The sequence below is a fragment of the Uranotaenia lowii genome, chromosome 3 (assembly GCF_029784155.1).
Source record: "Uranotaenia lowii strain MFRU-FL chromosome 3, ASM2978415v1, whole genome shotgun sequence".
Taxonomy (NCBI): Eukaryota; Metazoa; Arthropoda; class Insecta; order Diptera; family Culicidae; genus Uranotaenia; species Uranotaenia lowii.
The window spans coordinates 161,488,638-161,514,857 of NC_073693.1; the positions used below are offsets into that span (position 1 = coordinate 161,488,638).

Below are 26,220 nucleotides of genomic sequence, written 5' to 3' on the forward strand. Positions count from 1 at the left end.
CGAGCTTATGGAAAAGGAAATCATTAAAAAGATTTAAATGTTAATACGGCTTCCTTGGATGAGTCTGCACGGATTCAGTTGCCCGCTGTTGGTGCAGTTTGTGGTTGTTGCGATAGATCACTGGCCTATTCGATCAAGTGGGATGTTATCGGATCAACGGTCATGAACACCACGGTAGATCCCGGACTCAAAAAAAAAAAAAATCATGACACACACAGCAAGTGCATGGCGGTTGTTTTTCGATAACGGTTTCGTCTTGGCCTTCCAGGGCTGTCCATTAAAACGAAACCGAATCAGAGCGCAATGCGATAGTAATGCAATTAAATTGCAATTAAAGTTTTAACCTGCAGCGCGCAACGGTTCTTAAAATGGGAACAAGTGTACGCACTAAGGAGATGGCGGCAAACTTATAAATGCACTCCTTTGGAGAGGATAAATCCCGAAGTGCGTTTATCTTAAGCCGTTGTTGTTTCAAGAGTGTCGACATTTCATTCAGAAGTTGATGCAACGGCAGAGATCCTTGTCGCTATGGCAGGAGTAGAACGCTCACGACTCCCAAAGAGCGCTCAATGACGTAGAGTGGAGATTAAATTTCAATTAGTTCAGGTCTCATTTGCTCTCAAATCAACACCCGGAGGCTGAGTTGCATTGCGCCTGGCGATGGCGGGAAAAGATCCATTTGGCTTATCCATCAACCTGGCACAAAGATGGCTCGGAATGGCATGAATGAAACGGCTTCGGTCCGGATTGATGAAGATTTGATTAAGCATGAGCGATGTGGCGCTTGATGGGCAAAGCGAGACTGGAATTGCCGCGCATGAGTATCGGTGGGTATTTTGTTTTGGTGTAATTGAATAAATGGATGCGCATCGTTGTGGCGGTACTAATGGGACTCGAATCGCCAATTAGACAGCTGTCTGTCGCGTTGTTGTTGTTGTGTCGGGATTATGTAAAAGGAATGAAGTGGAGGTAGGTACTTACATTTTTGGTATTTGCACTTTATCGGCGTCATTTTGCCGTCCGAAATCGTGCCAGGGGCGTGATCGTGGCTGGGCTGACGCACTGCCAACTGAGGTCGTAGGACTGTTTTGGCCACCGTTGACTACCAGATTTCGCTGCAGGCCTGCTACAGATGCCGGTATCGAGTTGGGATCCAACAAACCGGCCGATGGCTGGCACAGTTCTGTATAATCGAAGGACGGTTGTACATTATTCTGATCTCTGGGAGTAATAGCATCAGCACCAATACCCGAATCAGGACTCGGTAGGTCCACAGTTAGTCCAGCGGAGGTGATTGTTTTTGTGTAGATCGAACCAGTCTTGGACGTGTATCGACTTTCATAGGTGGTGGCAGGTTGAGGTCCATCCGGATCCGCCGTACCGTAAATGGTACGTGCGGGGGCATAGCCCTGTGGATCGAAATATTCGCGGTATGGATACTGCTCGGCTATGAACGCCGGCCCTCCAGGTCTGTGAAAGAGAGAAGAAAACATCAACATTGTGTCTCCTCGAATCTGGGTCCGTGGAAGTAACTTATCAATCTCCCAAACGATGCGTTGGATCAACTTTCTAGCTGTCTCTTGCTACTCACCCAATTCTTTGCTGGTACATTCCATACTGGTCATAGGCGCTGGGACTGGGCGAGTTGGTGTTTACGTTTGATCCCGCCGTTGCAGCTGAACTGGTCTGATGTGATGGGCCCTGGATTTTTGTAGACGAGAAGTAAGACAAATGCGATGTTAAAATGATATGAACACAATCAATTATTATAAGTAGACTAAGGCAGCAGCAAGTGACAGTTTGTGAAAAGTGAAATCGGTTTTTAACTCCTAATAATGAATTCAACAATCCGTGGTTGTCGATCAAGACCGACGTATAAAAGAAAACAATGGACAGTTATGTATGTTTTTTTTTGGGTCCAGCGCAAGGTGTTGTTGTTTCGAAAGCTTGCTCGTCGAAAATTGACCTCTCTCGCTCTCGGGCTGTCAATCTTCCATTCGATTAAGCTTAACACGCGTGAATGGGCCCCGAAAATGTTTGACGCGGCTTTCAGAGGCTGTCCGATTTGCTTAGTTTATGTAAATATGCTAATTAGAAGAGTTCAGTCGATTTAGCGAATTTTTGGTGAACACACCTCAATCAAGTTGTTGTTGACTTTTTCTCTGGAGGATTGGGGTGACTTTTTAAGTTGACTTCAAAGCAATTTCTAGTGCTTGTGTTGTGGATGTCGAGGACTTACCTGCAGGTAGATCTGCGTGCTGCCGGGGGCAGCATACATGGTTTCAGCCGAAGGACTTCCAGGGCTGGGTGGAGGTTCTTTAATCTGTATCGAAGGCGAAGTGGGCTGAACTACCAGCACCTGTAATTGTAGAGAGAAAAACGTGTCGTTAGATAAAGTTTTATGGTGCTTAATTTTCTCTTGCTTTAAAATAATAATGTTGTAGCGATTTTCTAAGGTAAAAAAAAGAAACAAATGGTTGACAATTTGGGTAAATACAGCTAATACCAAACGACTATGTTACACCTTCCGGTAAAAAATAACCAGACCAAAGTGAAACGACCATAATCTCAAATCGCAGATCTTAATGACAGTCGATGATGGGGTCTCGTCAACCAACCCAAACTGTGCCCACCTGAGCCGACCAAATATCTGCCAAAATGATTCACCATCTGGGCAGGCAATTTTGCCCGGGTTGAAAAATGTCCATCACAGTTCATTAGACTTCGAAAATCAACCAAAGCTTGTTTCGTTCTTCGCGTTTCTTGCCTTTCCTTATCGAGAGACCTATCTCCGGAGGAAGGTAGAAAATGACTCCTTGCGTCTCCTCTTCCAGGGCGTTCAAGAACATCTACCGAAATGAGCTTCAAACGACAACAGCCAGAAGGTAATCGCAAAGGAGGAGCAAGCAAGCGCACAACCGCGTGTTTAATAAATTACATAATTTGAATAAATTTCAAAATTATTCCAGTAGCACTCTTGAGTAATGACTTGCTTCCTTTCACAACTCATTTCTCCCGAGTTTTTTTTCCCCTTTCCTTCGTGTGTGAGTTTGTTTGAGTGACTACTGCGATGCATCGCGATGCAAACATGAAATAGCGGCAGGAGGGGTGCGTTTGGGAGAAAGATGGCGTCCGGGGGGTCCATTCGATCTCCGGTTGCGCTTGTAGCTGTTATCAGGAGTCAATTTTTTCCACGTCAAAGCAGTCGCCTACTATGGTCAAAGAGCGGTGGCGGAGGCGGCAGTCAGTGTAGAGTGATTATGAAGTCGTCGGGTCGAGTATTGCTGCAAAGGCGAGCGAAAGAGTAACGAAGATAACGAAGAGCCCCGAGAGAAGAGCGACGGCGTGGCAGTGCATTCACTTGGGAACTGCAAATTTCCAATTTAATTTAGCACCGTTTTCGGCGACGAGCTAGCGGCCATTTCCCTCACCGGTCACTTGTCGTGCATGGGTTTTCGCATCCACGGGTTACGACCGTTAAAGTAAAGTGCTTTTCAACATTTAATATTTTTTAATTACAACATTTTACGACACATTTCTTCGAGTGGCTCCTCCGCCTCCTAACGACACTCTTTTCCGTCGAATTCTATCGCACCGTTCGATCACTCCAGCAACTTTCAGACGTCAGATTAATTATAAATTCAATGATTATTATCTCAATTCGAGCTTTTATTTCAGTCAGTTCGATTTGCGCGCCTCCTTCGATCCAAGTGGCCAGTGCTACGGCAAACCCCAAAATTCTGTCACCCTCATTTTCGCGGCGTCCAAGCGCAGAAAATACGCGTGCATATTAACACGACGAGGGGCTAATAATTTCCCGAAAAAGAATTAATTAGTTAGCCAAAGAGATACGTTTTATTCTCCCTCCTATCGGTGGGCCCCTCGACTTCGAACGACGATTTCGAACCATATTTGGAAGGAGACAAAAATATTACCTTCGATTCTTAATTACTCACTATAAATTCAGATTTTATTTATCGCTCTCACTCGCTGAAGGGGTTTGATCTTTTTATTCAGCCCAAGCTTCAGTCAAGATTCTTCTCCGCTTTGCCCATTCTCTCACTGTCCTTCCACCCCCTCGCACCGACAGACGGTAGTTAGTGCGTCGAACACCAGCAGGCAGTTAACGAATGGTTTCGCGTTTTAGGCTTGCGTTGTTAATCAGATTTGGTGATCCCCTTGCTGCTCTGTCTGTGACACCCCCCGGAGCTGAGCGCGATGGAATGAAGAAGAGAAAAAAACCACCAGCATTGGATCGCGCTAGCACCTATTTTGGGACTGATTTCGGGCCCAGTTATGAATATTTATACTGTCATATACTAATTTTTGAACTTTGTGAAAATGTCCATTCGGTTCATTGTCATTGTCCAGTGGTCTCGTTTGTTCTCTAGCAGCAAAAGCGGAACGATGAACTAATTTTTTGACAATCACGCTGTCCTCCGCCCGTTTGTTTTGAGAGATGATTGGAGTTGGTGGGCCGCTAAATACAATTGCGGTCACACCGATCTACCATCCAACAACGTTTGGGGGACACGTCAATAGCGATGATCAGTGAGGCGGAAAATTGGAGCATTGGGTTTTTGTTTTAGACTGGAGTGATGATTTCCCAAAATCGACAGGTTGGAGAAAGTTTCACATTCAAATGATTGGATTACATGAGATTTGGAGAACAACTTTTTTTTTCGGTGTCGTAATGAGATCAGTTTCAAAGTGCCGGGTAGGTTAGACTGTGACGAATTAGTTTTAGGTGTCAGTTCTTCGAATCGTAGTAACCGTCGACTGCAACTTGAAGGGAAAGTTTCAGCTGATTTTATTCATTTGAACTCGGGGAAAAATTTTATACGTTTTTAAAATAGCAAGCAATAGAGGGTAAATTCAATTCACACTAGTGACTAGAGTACAGTGTAGACAATTCGTTCAATTTTCTCTTTAGAGTTGACCTCGCTAATAAAATTACAATATCACCAAAATCTTTTTGGTCCTTTGAGCCGGTTAATCCTTAGCATTGATGAATAAACTTTGACTTTCTAACGGTAGGGGAACTGGGTATAAAATGCGCAGTCGGGACAAGATGCGCCACCATCAGTATTTCACTAAACAAACATTGTTCAACATTTCTGATAATGCCAGTTTGTTCTATTTACACTTTTATGCGTTTATAAACATTTGTGGACCTTCTAAGTTTTCTATATTGCATAAATTTGACGAAAAAAGAAAACAAATTTTTTTGCGAGCTTTTCTTGCAATTTTTTAACTTTTCGCGTAAGGAATTACAACATCTATCAGCAAAACATTTACCTGGAATCTGTTCCAATGATGAACACTGGTCTTGACAATCATCACACAACGAAAAATGTCCTTATTCAATTATTTTTTCTATTATTTTTAACGATTGTTAATAAGCATGTCTAGGCAGGGCAAAACGCGCCTTGTCCGTTTATCTTTAAGCAGGTTTCATATTTGTTTAAATTTATATGCAGTTTTCATCACAACAATTTTAAGGATGTTTATATGTTGAATTGGAAAACATAACTTGAATATAAACCAATATATTTAAAATTCCTAAATTTAATATAGATTCAATTAACCATTCACAACAACGTCAGTATATCTGGCAGCACTGCGCGTAGCAATACATTTTTCCATCTGTGAAGTAGAAAAGAAGTGTTTTTACCTGGCAAACACTTTCGGAGGCCTTTAAATTAATAAACACTTATTATTCGTTGAACGGCGCGTTTGGGTACACACATATGCGCACTTTGCCCCAAACGAAATGAAAATCATACTTTAGAAGCCTTTCAAAATTTAACGACTAAGACGTATATAATTGGTATAAATGTTCCTGTTTGTATATTTCTGGTGAAGAACAGTCCCCTTTTCAAAACTATTGTCGAATTTACTGGATTGCATTCTTCATTTACGAGTAATGAAAAATTCTTCTTAACGTGGGCGTCTTACCCCCAGTTCCCCTATCAATTGTTTAACGTTAACAAACTGAATTTCATATTTTTAAATAAGTGCTAGATAAAATGCTGACAACGGAAAAGAGACTTAAAGGATCATCGAGCAGTCGAAATGTCACCAGTCTTAGAAGCTTGCTTTTGGATACTTATTTCATTCAAATTTTGGAGCCATGAACTATTAATAGCCACAATCGTTGACAACTACTTAGCTAATAGATTCGAAACACAACTTGACATTTCGAAGGTATACGACAACTGAACGAAATTCGCCTTCCAGGGGCTCAAACCGTGACTCAACTTAAGCTTTTGTTGTTGTTATATGTTAAACGAAAGGGGTTGAGGAGGGAAACCAAAATTTCATGTATGTACACAGCAAAAATTATTTTCTGTAAAATTACAGTAAATGTCCTGTAACAAAAAGGAGCAGGACATTTACCGCAATATTACAGGTCGAGGACATGGAAATTCACAGGCAAGTTTAAAATGGCAGGCCAGTAATTTAAGGCGACCTGTAATTGCAAGGGACCTGTAATTGCAAGCGTCCTGTAACTGCAAGCGACCAGTAATTGCAAGGGACCTGTAAAACAATCTGCACGTAATTTGGTTGTTTTGATTTATTACAATAGAGAGAAATTTCATTATTGAATAAAACAAATTATACTCGTATATACATACATTTTTATTTATTAAAATAACCTCAATACATCAATTAACAATTTCGGAATTACGTTTTAATGGCTTTTTTACCGAAGCAATAGTTCACTCACGCTGTGGCTAGTATGGTTCATGTCTATCAGAATCCCTGCGAGTATTCAAAGATGAGTGCCGAGTCCATTACTTGAAAGTACAGTGTACACCGCCTTCGGATCAATCACTTCTCGACTTAGGCTTGGAGCGTTCAACCCAACAAAAGAGCTCGTCGTGAGGAACTGATGCCTGAAATGTAAAAAAAATAATCAATGAGTTATTCAAAAGTCACAAGTATTCATGAATCAGTTTAGAAATTCCCAATTTACACTCTAAATTATTGTTTGCGGTAATCCAAGAACTATATACAGTTTCTTAGATTTGACAAAAACTAATTTTCATTAGCCCTCCAAAAACATAAATTTTAACATTTAAACTTACCAGTCATCCGTCATGCAGGCAGGACACAGTCGACACTAATTGATCGGTGATTTTTCTTCGACCCAAAGTTGCGAAAAACCGAGGACTTTTCCCCCGAAGGATCAGCTATCTGGCTAAGTCAATGCGGGCCAACATCGCTAAACGGACCGAAACGACTTCATCATCATACTTTTTATCGTCGTCCTTGCCAATCGGTTCATCTGGCTTAGGTCTAGCAGCTGTATCTGTTTCGGTTTCTTTTCTTCTTTATTTGTAGACCGACTTTCCCCGACTCAAAATGTGAGGCCAATACCATTCTAGAAAAAAAAAGTCAAAATGAAATTTATAAAATTATTGTTGAGTTTAAAACTTACATCATTTCCCTAGAACTCATTTAGGAAACTTCTTAATACAATAGTGGTTTGCGGAGCTCTCCTCTACGTCATCGAAATAACCAAAATTAAAAGCGCGAATCAGACGAACTTGGCAGTGGACCGTGACGTTGCTGAGTCATCAACGAAGGAGGCAGACAAAAACATATCGGCTTCCGGTAACACAATTATTACTAAATTGATTAACTGGTTAATCGCCGCGATGAATTGTTTGATGTTATCATCGACTTTTTTCGGCGAAAATAAAAACGAAATTACTTGCCAGTTGGTCCAAACGTTTCGAGCTACTTTTGGCGTTTCGCTCCTCCTCAGTGGACCTTAAAATTAATTTTATTAATAGTATAATTTTCCATTTTACAAGAACTTATTATCTTACTTTATCTAGCGATCGTCGTACTGTTATTCGCTGTCTGTTGTTTGTTTTTGATGTTATGTTTACATTGATCTGTCAGTGTCTTGATCTTTGGTAAAATGGAGTTGTATGCTGATTTGAAGTTAATTGAATCTTTCTGTTTGTTAACAACGTCGTTGTCGCCCCTAATTTTAATGTGAAACATTTCTGCACAGATTCTGGTGTTGTACTTCGAGACTTTTTCTAAAATTTTGGTATTTTTAAAATCAAAAACATGACCGTGCTCGATGCTATGTTGTGCAAGTCCGGTTCCTCCTATTTTTTTGTTTTTAACATCGTTTTTATGTTGTTCCAATCTTTTTTGTAAGAATTGACTTGTTTCTCCAATGTAGGATTTTTCACATCCTCCACATTTTATGTTATAAACCACATTTGCTGTTTTATCTTTTGGTATTTTGTCTTTAGTTTTTGTGAAAATAGTGTTCTTAACTTTGTTTAAAGATTGGAAGGCTACATTAATATCGTATTGTTTAAAATATCTGGCTAGTTTCTCACCTAGACCTGCACAGTATGGAATTGTAATAAAATTTTTGGGTTGCTCATTTTTTTTGTTTCACTCAGACTGTTGTACATTTTGTGGGTTCGTTCTTTTATAATTTTTGTAACAAGTTGTTGACGTTAACAAACAGAAAGATTCAATTAACTTCAAATCAGCATACAACTCCATTTTACCAAAGATCAAGACACTGACAGATCAATGTAAACATAACATCAAAAACAAACAACAGACAGCGAATAACAGTACGACGATCGCTAGATAAAGTAAGATAATAAGTTCTTGTAAAATGGAAAATTATACTATTAATAAAATTAATTTTAAGGTCCACTGAGGAGGAGCGAAACGCCAAAAGTAGCTCGAAACGTTTGGACCAACTGGCAAGTAATTTCGTTTTTATTTTCGCCGAAAAAAGTCGATGATAACATCAAACAATTATTACTAAACTGTAGCAAATTTATTCGCTTCATCGCCACATGATTCCGTAAAACAAAAGAAGAGTGTTGATCGTTGGCCAATTCACATAAGCCTGTAACGTTTGAAAAAGTTATCATTATTTTTAATAGAGGATTTTATCAATAGTGAGCTGCGCTTAGGATCAGAGGGTGAAAGTGCCCAAATGAAAGCCTTGAGAAAATCCGCTTCAAAGTTGTTAAGGTGCGCGGTTTCATATACGAGGCTTTGAATTAGAGCAGTTTTAATTCAATCGAAAAAGTATTACAAAAAGTTTAAAAACAATCTAAGTTTTACACTAGATAAAGATTGAGATATGAAGAATAGATTAGTATAATTAAACCAAAATTGATGATTCGGTACTAAAAGGCGTTCAGTGCCGAGCATACATCTCTAGAAATTTATTCCGAAAAACATCCTCGTCGTACATCATTCTCGTCGATAATAACAAAATCACATTATGGCAGATTATGGCGGAAACAGGACTATTCCATAATCGAATTGGAAGCTACATTTTAGCGTAATATATTCCCTTTTAAGAAGTCTACCTTTTGGCTTATTCTATTTCCAAGTATATTAACCTACCCATTGACGACAGTTTGAAGCGTTGAATGGTAGTCTTTTTGTTAAACAGACAAGCACTTGATTAACCGAATAACGTTGTCTTTAGAAGAACGATGAATTCGACTTAAAGTAGTAATCGGATGACGGATATTTCGTTTACAAGTATACTTGTACAGCGTTATTCGGTAAATCGAACAGTGAAATCTTTGACAAAATAATCAAACATAACATTTTCAAAATGTTTTAAACTGTAACACGCTATGCTTGATTACTCAAAGAATTGTTTTCAAATTTTTTTTTGGTATCTTGGCTCACTAAAAACTGATAAAAATAGATTCATCTTAAATTAAACCAACAGGTGAAAGTTATTTACAACGGGAACGAAATAAGCCAAAAAGTTGGATTAACTTATGAGATTCGATTTCGCCAGAATGCTGGCTACAGACACGGAAATGGATTTCACTTAGCCGGAAAGTGATACTGCCAATAATGAGCAAATTGATTGAAAAAACAAATTCGAAAGTCAGAGACTAAACAAGGCAGAATTATGAAACTCTTTTCTAAATAGCTGTTATAGATTTTAAGATTAAAAAACGCTTTTGCTCACCTGTAGTACCAATCAATCAAACCGGTTGAAGGTGTTGTGATACCGTCACTCAGTGAAAATAGCCAGCCATTATTTCCGGATTCAAGCAGAGGGACAAAAAATGAATGCAGTCATCTCCTCGAAGTTTGCTGACTACCTGTTGCAGCTAGCGCACAGCGGCAGTGTCAACTTCTAATAAATCTAATTCTTCGGAGGGTATTCTGCAAATAAAGAATTTTGTTTTCTCAACTTCTTTTTTCTCTGCTAAATAAGAACTTACCTGAGAGACAGGAGAACAGAATTGTGTGTGCTACTGTATTCTTCCGCCAACCGCTAAAAAGACAAATTGTGGATCAGCCGTTCGAAAAATGTCTGGTACATTTCTCGCAATAGCGTTCCCGGTCGGAGGCGAATGGATGAACCATTTGAAAATAAATATCGGCAATGATAGCTGATGCAACGATGTTTTATGCACAAGCCGCTGCTGCACATCGGGAGGATTGATTTCGCTGCTATCCTCTTCGCGTTTTCCGTCGGTACGAAAAAAAAAAACGTTTTGACTAGTGATGTTTGGTCCGATCCATCTTTACCCGCTCACTTTCGCTGATAGAGTCTGCTGCCACGACGATGGTCAACAGATTTTCCGCAGTTGCTTCAGCGCAAAACAGAATCGACCCGAATCAAAACAAAAGCATGAAGAAACAAGACAAACACTTTTTTGACGTTTCCTTTTGATGCTCAACGGGGATGCCAGGCGCACTGGGATTTTGAATATGCCAATTGAAATTTATTGTACGGCACGTAATTACACGACACGTAATTTTGTTTCGACCTGTGAAACTACGGCAAATGTCATGCTCCTTTTTGTTACAGGACATTTGCTGTAATACTCAGTGAGTTTTCATTTAAAAATGCATGCTTTTTCAATTACAGGCTTTTTTATTTTACAGGAAATCTCTTTCAATGACACGTAATAGTCATAATTTTTTTCTGTGTATGGGCCCGCGCCCCATTACATCGATCCTCGATTTGCGCCGAAAATAAATGTCATCAATCTTATACGATGTTGTTTCTGTTGTTTGGTTTTCATTAGCATTTTTCAACACTGTAATCCACTTTTGAGCCAGACGAACACGCGCTCCAGAAGCCACAGTAATAAGCCGAAGTAGCTTTTAAAATCTGCCGGTCTTTTTTTGCGGTTCTGAATGTCCATCAAATTCGTACCGATATTATTAAAGAAAGAAAAAAAAAACACCAAAATAGCAACACCCAGAAATGACTACCGCTTGGCGATCGTTCCGGCTGATTGAGTCAGGAAGGCCAACGGATCAATCATGTGTTGTTGAGTGAAGTTTTTTGTTTGCTTTCTGGCTTGTGGCGAGTTGATCAACAGCTTGTGGAAAAATAATAAAACAATATTAATTGGCGCTCGATGTGTTTGGGCACACATGCAGAGCTGTCATCTTTTCGTGAACCTAAAAAAAGATTCAGTCGAGAGATATCTATCAGTAGGTACACATTCCTTCCGATTAAAAATAAATTGGGACCACAGGTTGACAGTTGCAAAACCGAACATTCAAATCGTTGGTGTCCCACGCACGTTATTAATTTCTCAATTCACTCAAATCTAAGATAGCGCCCACGTTAATTAATATCTTACATTCGTCCACATTCGATCTTGTCGTTGATCGCTTTCCGATACGTACGAACAAACAGAGGCGACCCTTCTTTCGTAGCGAATCGATTGGGCATGGGCAGAGCAAAACAGCCGCCATTCCGAAAAACGATCTTTTAATTAATCAATTTATGCAATCTTGTTCGAGTCCAACTTTTCATTATTTCTTCTTCATGGTTTCGGCCGACCATCTGGGTTAAGCTATCAGCAACTCTAGAGCAACGTTGTCGCATTCCATTGGCCTTCATCACACTGATATCGATAAAGTATCGAATTTTAGAGGGGATCCCAAGGATTGCCGGAGCAACCAGATGAACCAAACTTCGAAACCGATTAATGTGTTATTACACAGGCCTCGATCACTGGAAAAGGTTTTAGTGCGCGCACGCTTCACGCTAAGGACGATTTGCGATGGCTGGTAGAGGAAGGAGTCAATACAGAGACGAAAAAAAACATCAACCCATCCAGCATGACTAATTGGTACATGTTGAAACTGCACTAAGATAAGCGACGAATAAGCCTCCAAAAGAGCGGCTAAGATTTATGTGATCTTGATTGCGATCATCCACCTGACTGCATTTATCGGACGAAGGTACCGTTTACGGGCAGGATTTGGACTCGACGGCGTTCGCAAATACTTGCCATGTGGAGTGCTGGTTCTCACACATTTTTTTGGGCAGCGCTTTAATTTACGCTCAATTATGCGATGTTACAGGTGTAAAGGGTGTGAAAATACGTCCAATTGAGGTTGTAATTAGCTCTGAAGTTTGAAAATTTTATTAGAAGCTTATTCATTGATAAAATGATCATCAAATGATGAAGTTGTTTATTCTACCTTAATTCTACATCAGTTTGTGAGGATTTAGTTGCGATTTTATTTGATGGAAGATTTTTGAAAAATTTGAAAAATTAAACTACACAGATATTTTTTTGAACTATTCCTTGTCACTGAAACTGCAACCTTTATTATAAACCAACCTGTAATTAACTAAAGCTGTAATTTTAAATAGTTTTCCTTAAAAGTTAACGGAGATTCATTTATTATTACAGCAAATGTCCTGTAAAAAAGTTGTACACTGAAAATTAAATGTCACGTAATCATGTTTTCGACCTGTAAAATTACGGTAGATGTACTGCTCCTTTTTGTTACAGGACATTTGCGTAATGTTACAGGAAATTATTTTTGCTGTGTAGAGGAGAAAATTGGAAAACGACCAGAAAAGATTCGAGCCCGCAACTTTTGATTCAGTACACCGATGTTTCAAAAATTTCCACCATTGAAGGCATTCAGCAGATTGACAAATTTTGTTTTTAGATTTGATACTCAGTAAAAGCTTTAACCTTAAAATTGATTCCAATTAATTCATTATACTGGATCCACGTGTTGAATGTAATTTGAAGTCACGAAATTTCACAAAATGCAGATTCGTTAAATGTTATTGAAGTGTTCTCTAAAAAAATATATTAATTTATAGGTCCAAGTCGCGGTCAGGCTTCAGCTGTGGTGCTCTAATATCATAAAATAAACAAAAGACTTCACCACACAAATAGGCGACGAACCTTGAGCTAACATTGACAAAAGCTAAAGTTAGTATACAAACTAAACAAAATTGTACCAACATGACGGTTATAAACATTATATGACCCCTCTGATTGGCTTTTACCCCGAGCGTTGTTTGGTCATTCAGTAGAAAAACTCCATTAATCAGCCCCGCGCTAGCAAACGAACGAACGAACGAAGGCAAAAAAAAACATCAACCTGAGCGCTGCTGATCTCATTCTGCTAATCGCCCCACAATTATGATTAATAAAACCGTTCAACGCCACACCAAACCAACGACGACGGCCTATGACTTATTATTCGATGCTGCCCGAGGGGCACTTTAGGGTGGTAGCAGCAAAAAATCCAACAAAATACCTTCAGCATAACAAAACATCAACAACAACAACAGCCAGCAACAATTATACGATATCAAATGTCCAATCTGTTTATACTCTAGTTAGGGCAAATTGTATATCGTTTTGTATAAGCAACCAACAAACGCCGGTGGGGTTAGCAACAGAACTGATACATATTGTAACACACCCAAAGACATTAACTACTTACTAGCGGGCTTTTATTTTGTGATAAATTTAGCACGCGCCTAATCGTCCACGCTTAAGTTTGCTCGTTTGCTGCCGCCTGAACCTTATCGATATGATTCGATCGCAAGCCGTTTGGCGACTTGTTGGTTTGCTTACGTTAATCAAAAACTATAAACCACTCGGGCTACCATCGATAAAAAATGCATGAGCTGATAGGGTTACGAAAAAATATTGTGCTTAATAATCGAAGTTGTTTGAGAAGTTTTGTAAAAACTTCATAGGAAGTTTAATTTCCATAGATTTGACTCTCCACTTATTATGAAATTGAGGAGGTTGGCTAAATCTATGTCTCCAGATCTCACTTCAAAACCAATGCATAACAATTTCTGTACAGCAGCAGAAATCTCGAAAGGATGTGAGAGGAAGTCATTCAAACTTGCAATTTTCTGGCAAGAAATTCAATTGTGTGTTTTCCCACCACCACTCTACCACTTCGTCTTATTTCCAGAGTCAGAACAACCTCGAATCGATTCTAGCAAATTTTTAAGTCTGTCTGTGATTTTTCATCAATTTTATCTAATGTATCCAAGTCGGAACATTCATAAAACAATGTTAGCGTTTTTCAGTAACTTCTTATTTACTGGAGCTAGAATAACCCAAAAATATCCTCCTCCTAGCATAAGGTTATCAGAATTTTTATTGCACGTATACGGACCGGACATATGATTTCAAAACTGTCGACAAAAATCCGGGCAATATCCGGGCTTTTTTTTAATGATATCCGAGTATCCGGGCTGGACTTTTTCTAATTTTCTATTAAATATCCAGGCAAAACCAGATAAAAATGGGCAATCTGGTAAACTTATCCTAGCAGCGACATTTCAATTTTGTGTTTTTCCGATTATTCCGTCATATTTATAGAAGTCATCACAATCTGAAAACAATCCTAGCAGCCTTTGAAATCTGTACTTTTCTTTTAGTCATTCCATCTAGTTTACTGGACCCGGAACACTCCCAAAACATCGATAGCAACAGCCTTTTTAACCTTTGCTAATACAGTAGGTAATTCCGTTTTGTTAACCGGAGCTGGAAATTGAAAAAAAAATCTTAAATCGGAGCGCCGTCTTAAAATCGGTGTTCTCCTGCAAATTGTGCTATTGCTGTAAAGCTGGAGTCCATTCCGAATTCCAATTAAGAAATGTTTCGGAACCCGTCTTTCACTTTGCCTTACTTAGACTTAATTATTGGAAAACAATGAAGTTCAAAAGCTTATATATAGGGGAGAGTGAGAAGACTTGAATCCTAGGAAGACTTGAATCCTGAAGAGTCTTCCTTCATTCTTCAGTTATATCTTGAAGCCGCAACCTCTTACAAAGCACAAATGTTGCAGAAAAAAGAACTAAACAACTATCCTGCTAGCTCGCAAAATTTTCACAAATGTAGTTTTTGAGCTATTAAACTTTGGTTGGAAATGTATAAAAAATGTGTCTTATAGACTTTTATTATCATTTCCAAATGTATCAAACATGAAAAAAATGGTTAAAATATTTACTTCTATATGTCAATTGTTAGAGGAGATTGTGAAATTCATACACTGAACCTCGAAAATATCCAAACTTGAGGGTTTTCCCACAAAACCGAATAAAACTCCCTCTCTACAAGCAGGGTTGGACGACTTCTCCCAAACTACAAAGCGCAGAGAGAAAAAACACTGCTCCAGTGCAAGTTTTCATGAGCTATTATTGATACGGACTCGAACAGCTAGTGTGAGAGCTCTCGCATCTCGGTCAGAGGAAGATAATTCTAGTCAAGAGAGCCCTAGTGTTTGAATCATACACCTCAGTGTATATCGAGGGAAAAATTGTATTGACTATTTACCACACAAGGTGTCCTGATTTTCCCTGTTTTTTTTGGAGTGCCGTCTTAATTTTCTTTGAATGATCCTGGTCTTAGAAAAACAGTTATAAAAATGTACTAATTTGGCCTGATTTCCTAAAAAATATATGAATTATGGATGAATTTGTGGTAAAATTATAAATTGTCAAACAAAACTGTAATAAAATAGATTCACCCATTGCACCGACGATAGTCTTCTGTTCAGATGGTATTGGAGTGATGTTTTTCGATATAAACTGCAGGCCAGCCTTATTATTTTAGTGGCATATATGAAGGTATTTTCAGATTCTGTATTCCGCCTTTATTTATGCAATCTAAGCATATTATAAGTCCTGATTTTTTCTTCGCTGTGTCCTGATTTTTAATCACCTGACACCTTCACACAACGAACAAAAATGTCTTATCACAAAGGGTAAAAAGTCTGTGCTAGTCTTTACAAATTTCTAAACATTCATCTTTTGTACGAACAGAATCTCAAAAAACTGTTTTCTGGATAAATGTGGCAGATATGGCCACTACTATTTTAGTTTTTTAGAATGTCAAAGGAAGCATTCGTGGCAGCGCGTCTTTCTCACCTAAAAAAACCCACAGCAAACATTTTTGTAGGTATATTTTCACAAACTTTGTTATACGTTTCATATACCATATAGAGTCATAATACTAAAAAAACAGCATTTACCTACCAAAGTGAAGGCAATATACATACATATTGTTAACTTCTGGCTTAAGCGATAGGAATTATACAAATTGAACGATATTCAATACCTTATTCGTACATCCTGAAAGTAAGAGAGGAAGCGCAAAATTTGCTCCGAATGCTCTCATTAGACAATTTTTCCAAATGAACCATCTGATTTTTAACAATCAGGTTGCATTGCTTATCGCAGAAAATACAATTAGGTTGTCTTCTCACGTGAATTTACTCTCACGGGAGAATAAATCTGTAAACACGATTGATTTATACAGACTTTAAGTAACCATTTTTACGATCGTTTACTTATTTGGTAGGAATTGCGATTCATACTAACATTGTTAACGATTTGAGCTATCATGTCTGATGCGATTTTATGTATGCTGGGACTGTGCACGCTCTCAGATTTCTTCTCTACACAATGTATAATAGAAATTTCCGGAGAAGGAAATTCTCTTCATCAGCAGATGGGAATGCTCTCGCTCATCTTGTGTGTAGACAACCTTACTTTTGTTAGCAGTGCGATTTATCTCTCTCCGCACAGCTTGGGGGAACAGTAGAAACAAAATTGCCCTCTCTTTCACTGAACAATCCGAACTGAAGAGAAATGCCAACCATGCCTACAAGTTTGGTTGTAGGCTGCATAGCTCATCGCTGAGCTTTTTTTATATGAACTTTTCCTCCGAAATCTGGTATTGCTATAGAAATCGAAAAACCAATTAAAAAAAACCGTCCCATGACACTAAACACTCGGCCACCGACACTTTGCCTGCACTGTCGGTTAAATCAACATAAAAGGGAGACATTCTACAAATAAAGTAAGAATAAAAATTGTCATCCAAAACAGTTCTCCGCTAACAATTTGCTCCGCTAACAAATTTACCAAAAAAAAAACAAATTCCCCAAACAACAGTTTTCTGCCTCAAGGGCAAGTTTGGCGTTTCGGTAAGCTGTTATTTTTTCACAATCTTGAGATGGCAATACTAAATATTGATTTGGAGGTTGGGAGTTCTTAAGTTTGGGTATTTTAGATTTTCTGTGTAATGCCATATTTTCGAAGCAATGGCAATGGTTATTTTTTCTAAAATTTTACTTATGAGTTCAAATGATCCCTTGATATTAAAAAGGCATATTGCACTTTTAACCTTCACCCGTTCCAGAAATTTTTACCCATTACAGTCCCTGGAGTGTCAACTCCTGACTAAAACCAATATATCTCTCTCGTTTCCCAACCGATTTTTTACAAAATGTACAGTTTTAGAAACCTTCTAATGTAACTCAAATATGACTTTCAGATATAATTCACCTACAACACTTCAGTTTTCCGATATTCAAAGTCTAAGAAAAAATCCGAAAAAACATGCTTCGGAAAAAAGACTGAAGATCAGCTATGGAATGTTTAAAAAAATTATCTTATTTTCATGAAAGCTGCAGTTAGAAGCTATACGTTGAACATAAGGATATATTTTTTAACGTTTTTCACAGAAAAAGAAAAAATCCATCAAAACCGCACTTGTCAATCAATGAACCGTCAAGACTGTTCAAGTCATACCAGATAAATTTTGAAAAGAGGATTGAAAAGTTGACGTAATTTGGAGACGGGTGACCGAAAACAGACAACAAATCAAGCATCAGTGTAAATTTTCTGGATTCACTTTTAGTTTTATATTTACTATATTTTTGCGCTTATGTAATTATATCACTAGAATTTGTATTAAAATTACCTTTCTTATGAATATAAATTTATTGCGGAAATCTTGCGTTAACATACTCAAAGTCCAGTACAAAGTTGAATTTAAGTCTTAGAAAATTTGAGAAATTGCAATTAGACAAAAAGTTTAAAAAACAGCTTTCTTTGAAAATTCGTTAAGAAATTCTGTTTTCGTATTTTGAAAATCTAAAAATGCAAAACTGTGCCAAATTATCTCAATTTTTCCATCCTCTTTTCGAAATTTATCTGGTGTGGGTGTGACATGAACAATTTTGAAAGTTCATTGATTGAAAAGTATGGTTTTTACAACAGTTTTTTTTTACATTTTTGTGGTCATGATCTTAAATTGATTTTTAAATATACCCTTATGTGCAACGTATAACTTCTTGCGTCAGCTTTCTTGACGATTAAATGATTTTTTTAGCATTTTGTAGCTGACCTACAGTCTTTTTTTCGAAGCATGTTATTTCGGATTTTTTTTTCTCAAACTTAGAATAATGGAAAATTGAAGTATTGTAGCTGAATATTGTCTGAAAGTCATATTTGAGTAATATAACAAGTTTTGGAAAACTATAAATTTTGTAAAAATTGGTTGAGAAAACAGAGAGAACGCGTTTTAGCGAGGAGTGTCAAATCGACAGTCAAGGTCTGATTAAGGATTTTTTTCCCCTGGGCTTTCAGGGTGCGTCCATAAAAAAGTAATGACGCAAAATTAAAGACTCCAAGAATCCTCGAAGATATTTTTTAAAATTTAGATGCACCTAAATAAAGTTACAAGCCGCCAAACTACCGATAGTGTCATATTGATACTCAGGGGCGAATTAGGGTTAAATGAAGTGCGACAATTGCTTAAAAAAACGAACACACACGAATAGGATCTCAGAGAAACTTAATGTTTCTTTCGAAGATATCATCTTTACTTAATTCTAAGCGTACATCAACTTATGATGGCTAGCACCTTACAAATGCTAAAACCACCCAATCCCAGAAATGTATGCATGGATTCGATCTCATAAGCATTGACGTAGATGGCATGACCTCTAGCCACTACGTCAAAGTCGCTGGCTGCTTAGAACAATATTAGTATTATCCATCCAATAACTAATATTTAACCCATACTTGCCTGGTTAAAAAGACGTAAAAGATAAATTTTGTCTAAAAAATTGAAATTTTGCTATGGTCTTTATAGGGTTGGTAGTAAGCAAATTTTGAAAATTCTCTTTATCTAAAACTTGTAAACTGTGACATGAGAAGCAAAGTGGCTAAAAATAATCTATGAACCACTTATCTATCGATTTTAATCGATTTTAAGTCTCCTGGACAGCAAGTTGCCTATTTTTTCTAAAAAGATATGATGAAAACACGAAAATGAGTTCATAAACTTATACAAATGAAATGTTTTGGCGCAATGTCACTTAAACTGTTAACTTCCATACTTATTACTCTGATAAATTTCTTTTAATAAATTTTTTTTAACTAACAACTTTCACACTCTTATTTCATGTAAGTTTTAGTTTCTTATATATTTGTGACCTGATATAAAGAAGCTAAAAGAAATTAGTACTTTTGTATATCACAGCAAAAAAAAAAAATTACACTCGATGCAATTCATTATAAGAAACAAAAAATTGAAGACCTTATTTTTGATAGACATAAATTTAGATTCAATAACACCTTAATTTGAAAATCAAGGCAAATAATTGGCTATAAGTGCTTTTTGATACTTTTTTACGTCTCCATGATTTGAAATATCATTTGAATAGGCCTCATATAACATCAGTCATAAACATAGTCATAAACATCAGAATGTCAAACTTAAAATGTATTTTGTTTAGCGATCGGCTGGTAGAGCAGAAATCTTGCTTCGTATAGTAAATTCAATTAAGAATAAGTGTTGAGTAGGTTTTAAGTTAATTCAATCATGAACTGGCAAAAAAATGTTCCAGAATAGTCAAATCTGAGAAATAATAAAAAAAAGTTTCGAAATCATAAGCCTCGAGCAGAGCTTTGATGAAAAAAAAATTCAACCTTGTAAGTGGCTTGAAGAGTTTCAGTACAAGTTGGTATTTTTATGTGCATTCTTTTTTACATATTTCGATATAAGGCACCGCAAAAATGAACTGTATTTAACACCGAAACCAAATTCTGCTGTTCACAGTTGTGATAAGTGTTACAGAATTCTTTACAGCGTAGGATATTCGATTTTTATATCAAGTGTCACAAATATTTGTATGTGCAAGTAATAAAAATAAATAATTTCTGACGAAGAAGTCCATGTAGTTCATTGGATCGTAAATAATCCCATAAAACCGTGATATGAATCGTTAATAAATAAAAACAAAACAATTTTTAATGAAAACTAATTCACACTAGGCACTTTCAACGAAAAATTTCGTTTTGGAACGTGTAAATTTATAACTCGCTACACACCTCTATCGTTGTAATTTAAATCACAAGATGTTACTCATATAATCGACGTAAATTTGTGTCAAAAGTGATGGTCCAATCATTTGCAGCGCTTTCAATGTTAAATGGGTTTATTAAATTTGTGATGTGTAGCTTGAAAATTTCACTCGCATACCTTCTTTGCCACGAACCGGAATATCTAAATGATTTTTATTCATTTTTGTTATATTTGTTCCTTTGTAAATCTCTTGTAAATCCTTACGGCTCTACTTTTAATCTTATAAAAAAAGTGCTAGAGTAGGCCACATTAAATTAATAAGTTTTTAAAAATCACAATATCTTATGGAACTGAAACTGTTTCTTCTATAAATTTGGGCACTCTAACAAAAGGACGGCTCCTTAATTTAATCACACCATCGCTAAATCACTGCAGTAGGCATTCGAGGTAGGAACTTTTTCCTCAATCGACTTGTCCTAGCTAGCAAAGTCCGACGGTGTTTTGCGATCGAGATGATAGCAAATGGATACCGATTGAGCTCTATGAATGAAAACTTGAAAAAAAAAACAACTATATGTTTATGTGTGCGCGTGCAGCTATGATTAGAGCACCTTTTTTTCATTTTTTCTAGTTTTCATTAATATTTTAGTTTGATCGCGCAAATTTTTTTTTATTAATATTTTGTGCGATATTTTTGCTAGGCAGAATCTAGCGAAGCAATGAATGGACGAGGAAAATGCTGGCAGTTTTGAAGCAAGTGTGTTGCGGTGGTTGTCTGATGGTAATTATATACTTTTGAATGGCAATTAATTGCCCCGCGGCAGCGGCAGCTTTCGGTGTATTAATGCGGTTGGTCACTTAAAGTTTTCTGTTGATTGGCTAGCGTTTTGATTTGTTTTTTTTTTGCTGACTTGATCTCTTATGAATTTTTATCTTCGATCGTTGTGCCTGGAATCTGATGGCGGAAATTACTGCACTGTTTGCCGGTGGTATATACACAAACACTTCGGCACAAACAGATTAGTGACAGGCTTTTTTTTCAAAACACAACTTCACGTCTCTCTGTGATACTAGTAGCATGTTTGACGACTAATAAACAGTGTACAGATGATCAGATTTACAAGGTACAGCGTAAGGAATAATTCAACACTTACACACTAAGCGCACTCGAACGGGGAACTTCTACTACTGGTTCAGTTCACAACTTCCAGGTTCCAAACGAACGAACGATGATGGGGGCGTTTCGATTAAACGTTGTTCTGACTTGTTGTTTTGTGAGGGGTTTTTTTCCCCCCTGAGCTTAAGTTAGGAATTCCAAGCACTGAGAATTTATGATTGATTCACTTGTGTACGGTTTTTTTTTTGCTGCTTCCCTTCCCTAGTCGACACTTTTAATCACTTTGGCTTGTTGTATACTTTGGTTTGAGTTGATGTTTTTTTCAATCACTTGTAAGATTGTGAAGTTTTGATTAGCACTATTTATGTTAACACGCTGTAGGATTCTCTTTGAAGAACAAATCAAACAATTAGCCACATTAATTTGTTTCAAACTGTTGAGCTTTATTGTATCTTACTTTGAACTCTTTTGCATTAATTCAAAGGAGCACCTTTTTCTATTTCAAACGACGTAACTTAGTTATTTTTTTACATTTATTATTACATGTTTGTATTTAGTTCAGTTGAAGTCAAGGTTCGGTCACTCACAAAAATAAAACTCTCTGAAAAAAGCTTGTCTTGAAAATGATTTACTAACTTTCATTGAAATGTTCAACCTTTGATCAAAAAGTTTATGTGAAAAAGTGAAAAAAAACCTCGAATCTTATTGTCAGTTCTTTAGCGGTAGACAAGAATGAGGAATATCTGATCCCTGGGGATACTTTTTTCCATCGCTATATCTCGAAACCGGAATGTCTCACAAATACCAATTGTTCAAGAAATGTGTGCAAAATAGAACAATACAACAATGCTGTAATCTCAAAAAAATTGAAGAATTTTTTTCTTTAAACTTATTTAATTTTGTTTGGTAAATTAAAAAAATGAATTTATCAAAAACTAGAAAATTGCTCCTTAAAGTATGCAATGACTTTAGGGGAGTAGACAAACTTATAGAATTCACTTTGTCAGATACTTCCAAACTGTGAAATGAGAACTTATAGTGCAAAAAATAGTCAACGGACCCATTATCTTTGGATTTTGCTAGATTTTTGCCTAGGGTCAGGGCACTCTGAATTAAGGATCAAGTATCCTTTAACTTTCAAAATATCACACTTTAGTTCGTCTACGGGTTCATGTATCGATCTTACTTTTGCAGCATATAAACTTGAAATTAAACGCTGTCAGAAAATGGGTAAGACGGCGATCTGCCAAATTTTTCCAAATAGATTTTATTAAAATAAGAAAAGGGGGTCAAGTATCCCCATTCTTCCCTACAGTTTACAGAGCAATGAAGGGAACATTTGAGTCAAAGTTACCTCGGAATCATTAGTTTCAATTTAAGTTATTTTAAATGTGTTGTGAAGTCTGGTTTTTACAAGTTTTTATCGTGTTTTTCCCTAGGTGTTTAAGGTAATACTCATTAAAAATAAATTTCATTTACTGGAATGATAAAATAACATTTTCGGTCATATGATGTGAGCATATGTTCTATGACCAAACTTGTGTGTGTCATTGTATAATTTAAAAAATGTTGTTTAAGTTCTGGTGTCTGGTGTGTAAGCTTCAGCAAATAAGATGAAAGGAAAGTTTTACGTTACGAATACACAGTCAAAAAATCGTTGCAACAAATGTCTTGTAACAAAAAAAAAGCAATATAATTTCCATTGAATCGTGGTAAATTTCTCTAATTTTGTGTATCCCAGCAGTGCTTTAAAAATAAATTATGCGAATATGATATTTAGAGAAGTAAATCCATTTTGATGATATATCGTATGATTCCAATGTCACTGTTGCCATAGCTCTTAGAATGTTATTACATTTGAATGAACAAGATACAAACATCACAAATGAAAAATGGACGAAAGGTATCCAAAAGGTAGCCACTGAATTAACTTGTCACTTAGCTGGGGCCAGTATCAAATTACACACAGAAAAAAAATCCAAAATCGTCCAAAACACTTTTTCAAATACTCTGATCTTTCATTAGGGTGTTTTCCAATCTCCTTCCAAAAATCGCACACAAAATTGCACATCAGGTTTCGGGGAGCTTCACACAAGATCGCACAACAGATTCAGGTTTCTTCAGGGGTGCTACCAGATCCGAAAAATTACCCCACCACCACCAGTGGCAGTCAGTACATCAACAACAACAACAAACTGCCCAACTTGAACTCCCCAACAGCCGAATCACGGCTTTCGCGAAAGATGGTGGGCGGGACGCGTTCGGTGCTTTCCAGTTTGCAATGATCAGGATAAAATCACTATCTGCATGATTTGTGGAACATAACTCCGAACACTGGCACTGCGGCGCACTGGTCAGGTTCTCGTCCTGTCCCGAAAAAGCTATCGAACGGCTTCTGTATTTTGTCTTCCTTTCTTCGAAGTCCAATATCTTGAAAACTCACAAAAATACCCACGCAATCGCGCGCGCTTCCACGTCCAGGCTTATTTTTTTGACGGTGAAAACAAATGACACCACACAGTTGGAGTTGTTATGTTATCTCTCTGGAACCACCTTCAAACGAAACCCCGGCTAAGATCGAATCCGTGATAGCCACCCAAAAAATCAAAACTGATCAACAATGCACAATGTGGCGTATAATGTGTGAGACCGATCAAGTAGCTGATCGCTCACGATCACTCATGAGAGCTGGGCGCGATCACTTGCGCATGTGCTTTCTCACGTCACTCACTTTTCCTTCAGCAGAAGTAGTGCGTTCTCACCCGATGATCGCGGAACTCCTCGAGGGAACAACGAAAAAGACGACGTCAACGACAACGACGGCGATCTTTCGAGCGATCGAATGAGAGAGAACGCGACGGCGCGAATTTCTTCCAGCACGATTGTTACGCACCGACCAACGAAACTAACAATCCGTACCCGAGCGACAGCAACGCGGCACGACACGATCTTGATTCATCAACGTCTTATGACAGACTAAATCAACTCAATGTAATCAAAGCACAATAAAGTTGAGTTCGGGTACCTACACGGGAAGGTAAAGTTACAAAACCGATGCCAGCGCACTCCGTCGTCTATCCTCGTCTTATGCTTTGTTGTGTGTTCCTTCCTTGTGTTTCCGTTCCTTCGCCCTTTCCTTCGCGAGGGTCCTAATAAAGCGTCGACGTCGTCTTCCAAACGATAGGTACGGCGCGTCGTCGTCGGTACCTGCGTGAAGACGCCGCGTCCCAGTGTTTCTACATTATATGTACCATCAATCGGAAGCGTACACACATTGTGTACATACTTATTCTTGTTGGAACCCTTTTCGCTTGCGATTATGTTCGGCTCTATGCGCAGTGCTGTTTTTGCCTAACTCGGTCCTGCACAAAGAAGTGAGCGAGACCGTTTCCTATCTCTGTCGTGCCTCGACTCATAAACTGAAGAAACGAATCAAACCACTTGGCACCGCGACAAGGTGGCAAAACAATTACCGACGCATCACCAACTCTAGCCAGAGTTAAAACGACTAAACATACTCTTCAACGAAGAGACACCACATTTTCATAGCTGAATTGTCACGAATTTCCATCGAATTGCACGCGACATCGCCGTCGAGGACATACATTCGCGGTGTTGGATCTTCCTTGGAATCCAACTAAAGGTTGGTAAACACGTGAAGATTTTCGGAACCGAAAAAAGGTCAAGGAGAGAAGCCGAGCCCCGCCATTAAACAACCTACCGAAAACTGTGACTGCCCCGGTTTAATGGTTTTCGTACCTTCCTACCTTCCTTCCTACAGATATTTTTCCGAGACACATGATCATCAACGACGCGGAAGATGACTCATTAAATGTTCTAGAAGGTCGTCATAATCATTATTTTTTTCAAAACAAAAAGTGAAAAACAAACAGCGCTGACGACATGGTTATGATTATGGATATGATCATGAATATGACGATGATGATGGTGGTTGTAAGTGGATATAGGCCATTTCGTAAATAGGCTGATGAGAACATGAGCATAATTTGATCGGTCCATCCAAAGGATTAATATTGCTTCTTCAGTAGACTTTGCTTCAGTTTGCAATTGTCTGGGAACAGCAGTTTCGGGAATGATTTGCACTGCTATGTTTCTCGTGTGAGAAAATATTGGACTCAGATTGCCAATGAAAACAATCCGTAAATAGTTGGTAAAGGGTGATACGGTCAAAATTTGGTCAAGGGAAAACGCGTGTAAATCGGTGAAATCGTTTATTTAAAAAATCAAATTAAATTTCTTTTTCAAGTTTAATTAGTATAATATTCAGGAAAAATATTCAGTGAGGCTTCCGTTTTTCCAAATACGAATTGCCGAGCCCTACGCTCAACCCCTGCCATCAGATTTTGTACAGCCACCTTGTCCACCTTCTTCGCCGCAGAAAGCCAGTTTGCCTTGAACTGCTGCTCGTCCTTAGCAGTTTTTTTGGTCTTCTTTAGGTTCCGCTTGACAATAGCCCAGTATTTCTCAATTGGGCGGAGCACTGGCGTGTTGGGAGGATTCTTGTCCTTGGGAACCACCTGCACGTTGTTGGCGGCGTACCACTCCATGGCCTTTTTACCGTAATGGAAAGATGCCAAATCCGGGAAAAACAGTACGGAAAAACCGTGTTTCTTCAGGAAAGGCAGCAGACGTTTATTCAAACACTCT

At 37.9% G+C, this 26,220-nt stretch overlaps 1 protein-coding gene across 3 annotated transcripts in view; it reads right to left on the reverse strand.

Annotated features, from left to right (window-relative positions):
- The window catches only part of LOC129758316 (protein grainyhead), a 581,995-nt gene that overhangs the window by 95,528 nt on the left and 460,247 nt on the right, over positions 1-26,220 (reverse strand). For 2 of the 3 annotated variants that reach the window (XM_055755801.1, XM_055755799.1), the window contains exons 5-7: positions 2,240-2,359; positions 1,592-1,701; positions 982-1,470 (exon numbers count right to left, since the gene is read on the reverse strand). In XM_055755801.1, coding sequence (XP_055611776.1) covers positions 982-1,470; positions 1,592-1,701; positions 2,240-2,359 — 719 coding nt within the window. The remainder of the gene's footprint in view (positions 1-981; positions 1,471-1,591; positions 1,702-2,239; positions 2,360-26,220) is intronic. The other variant, XM_055755800.1, reaches the window with a different exon arrangement.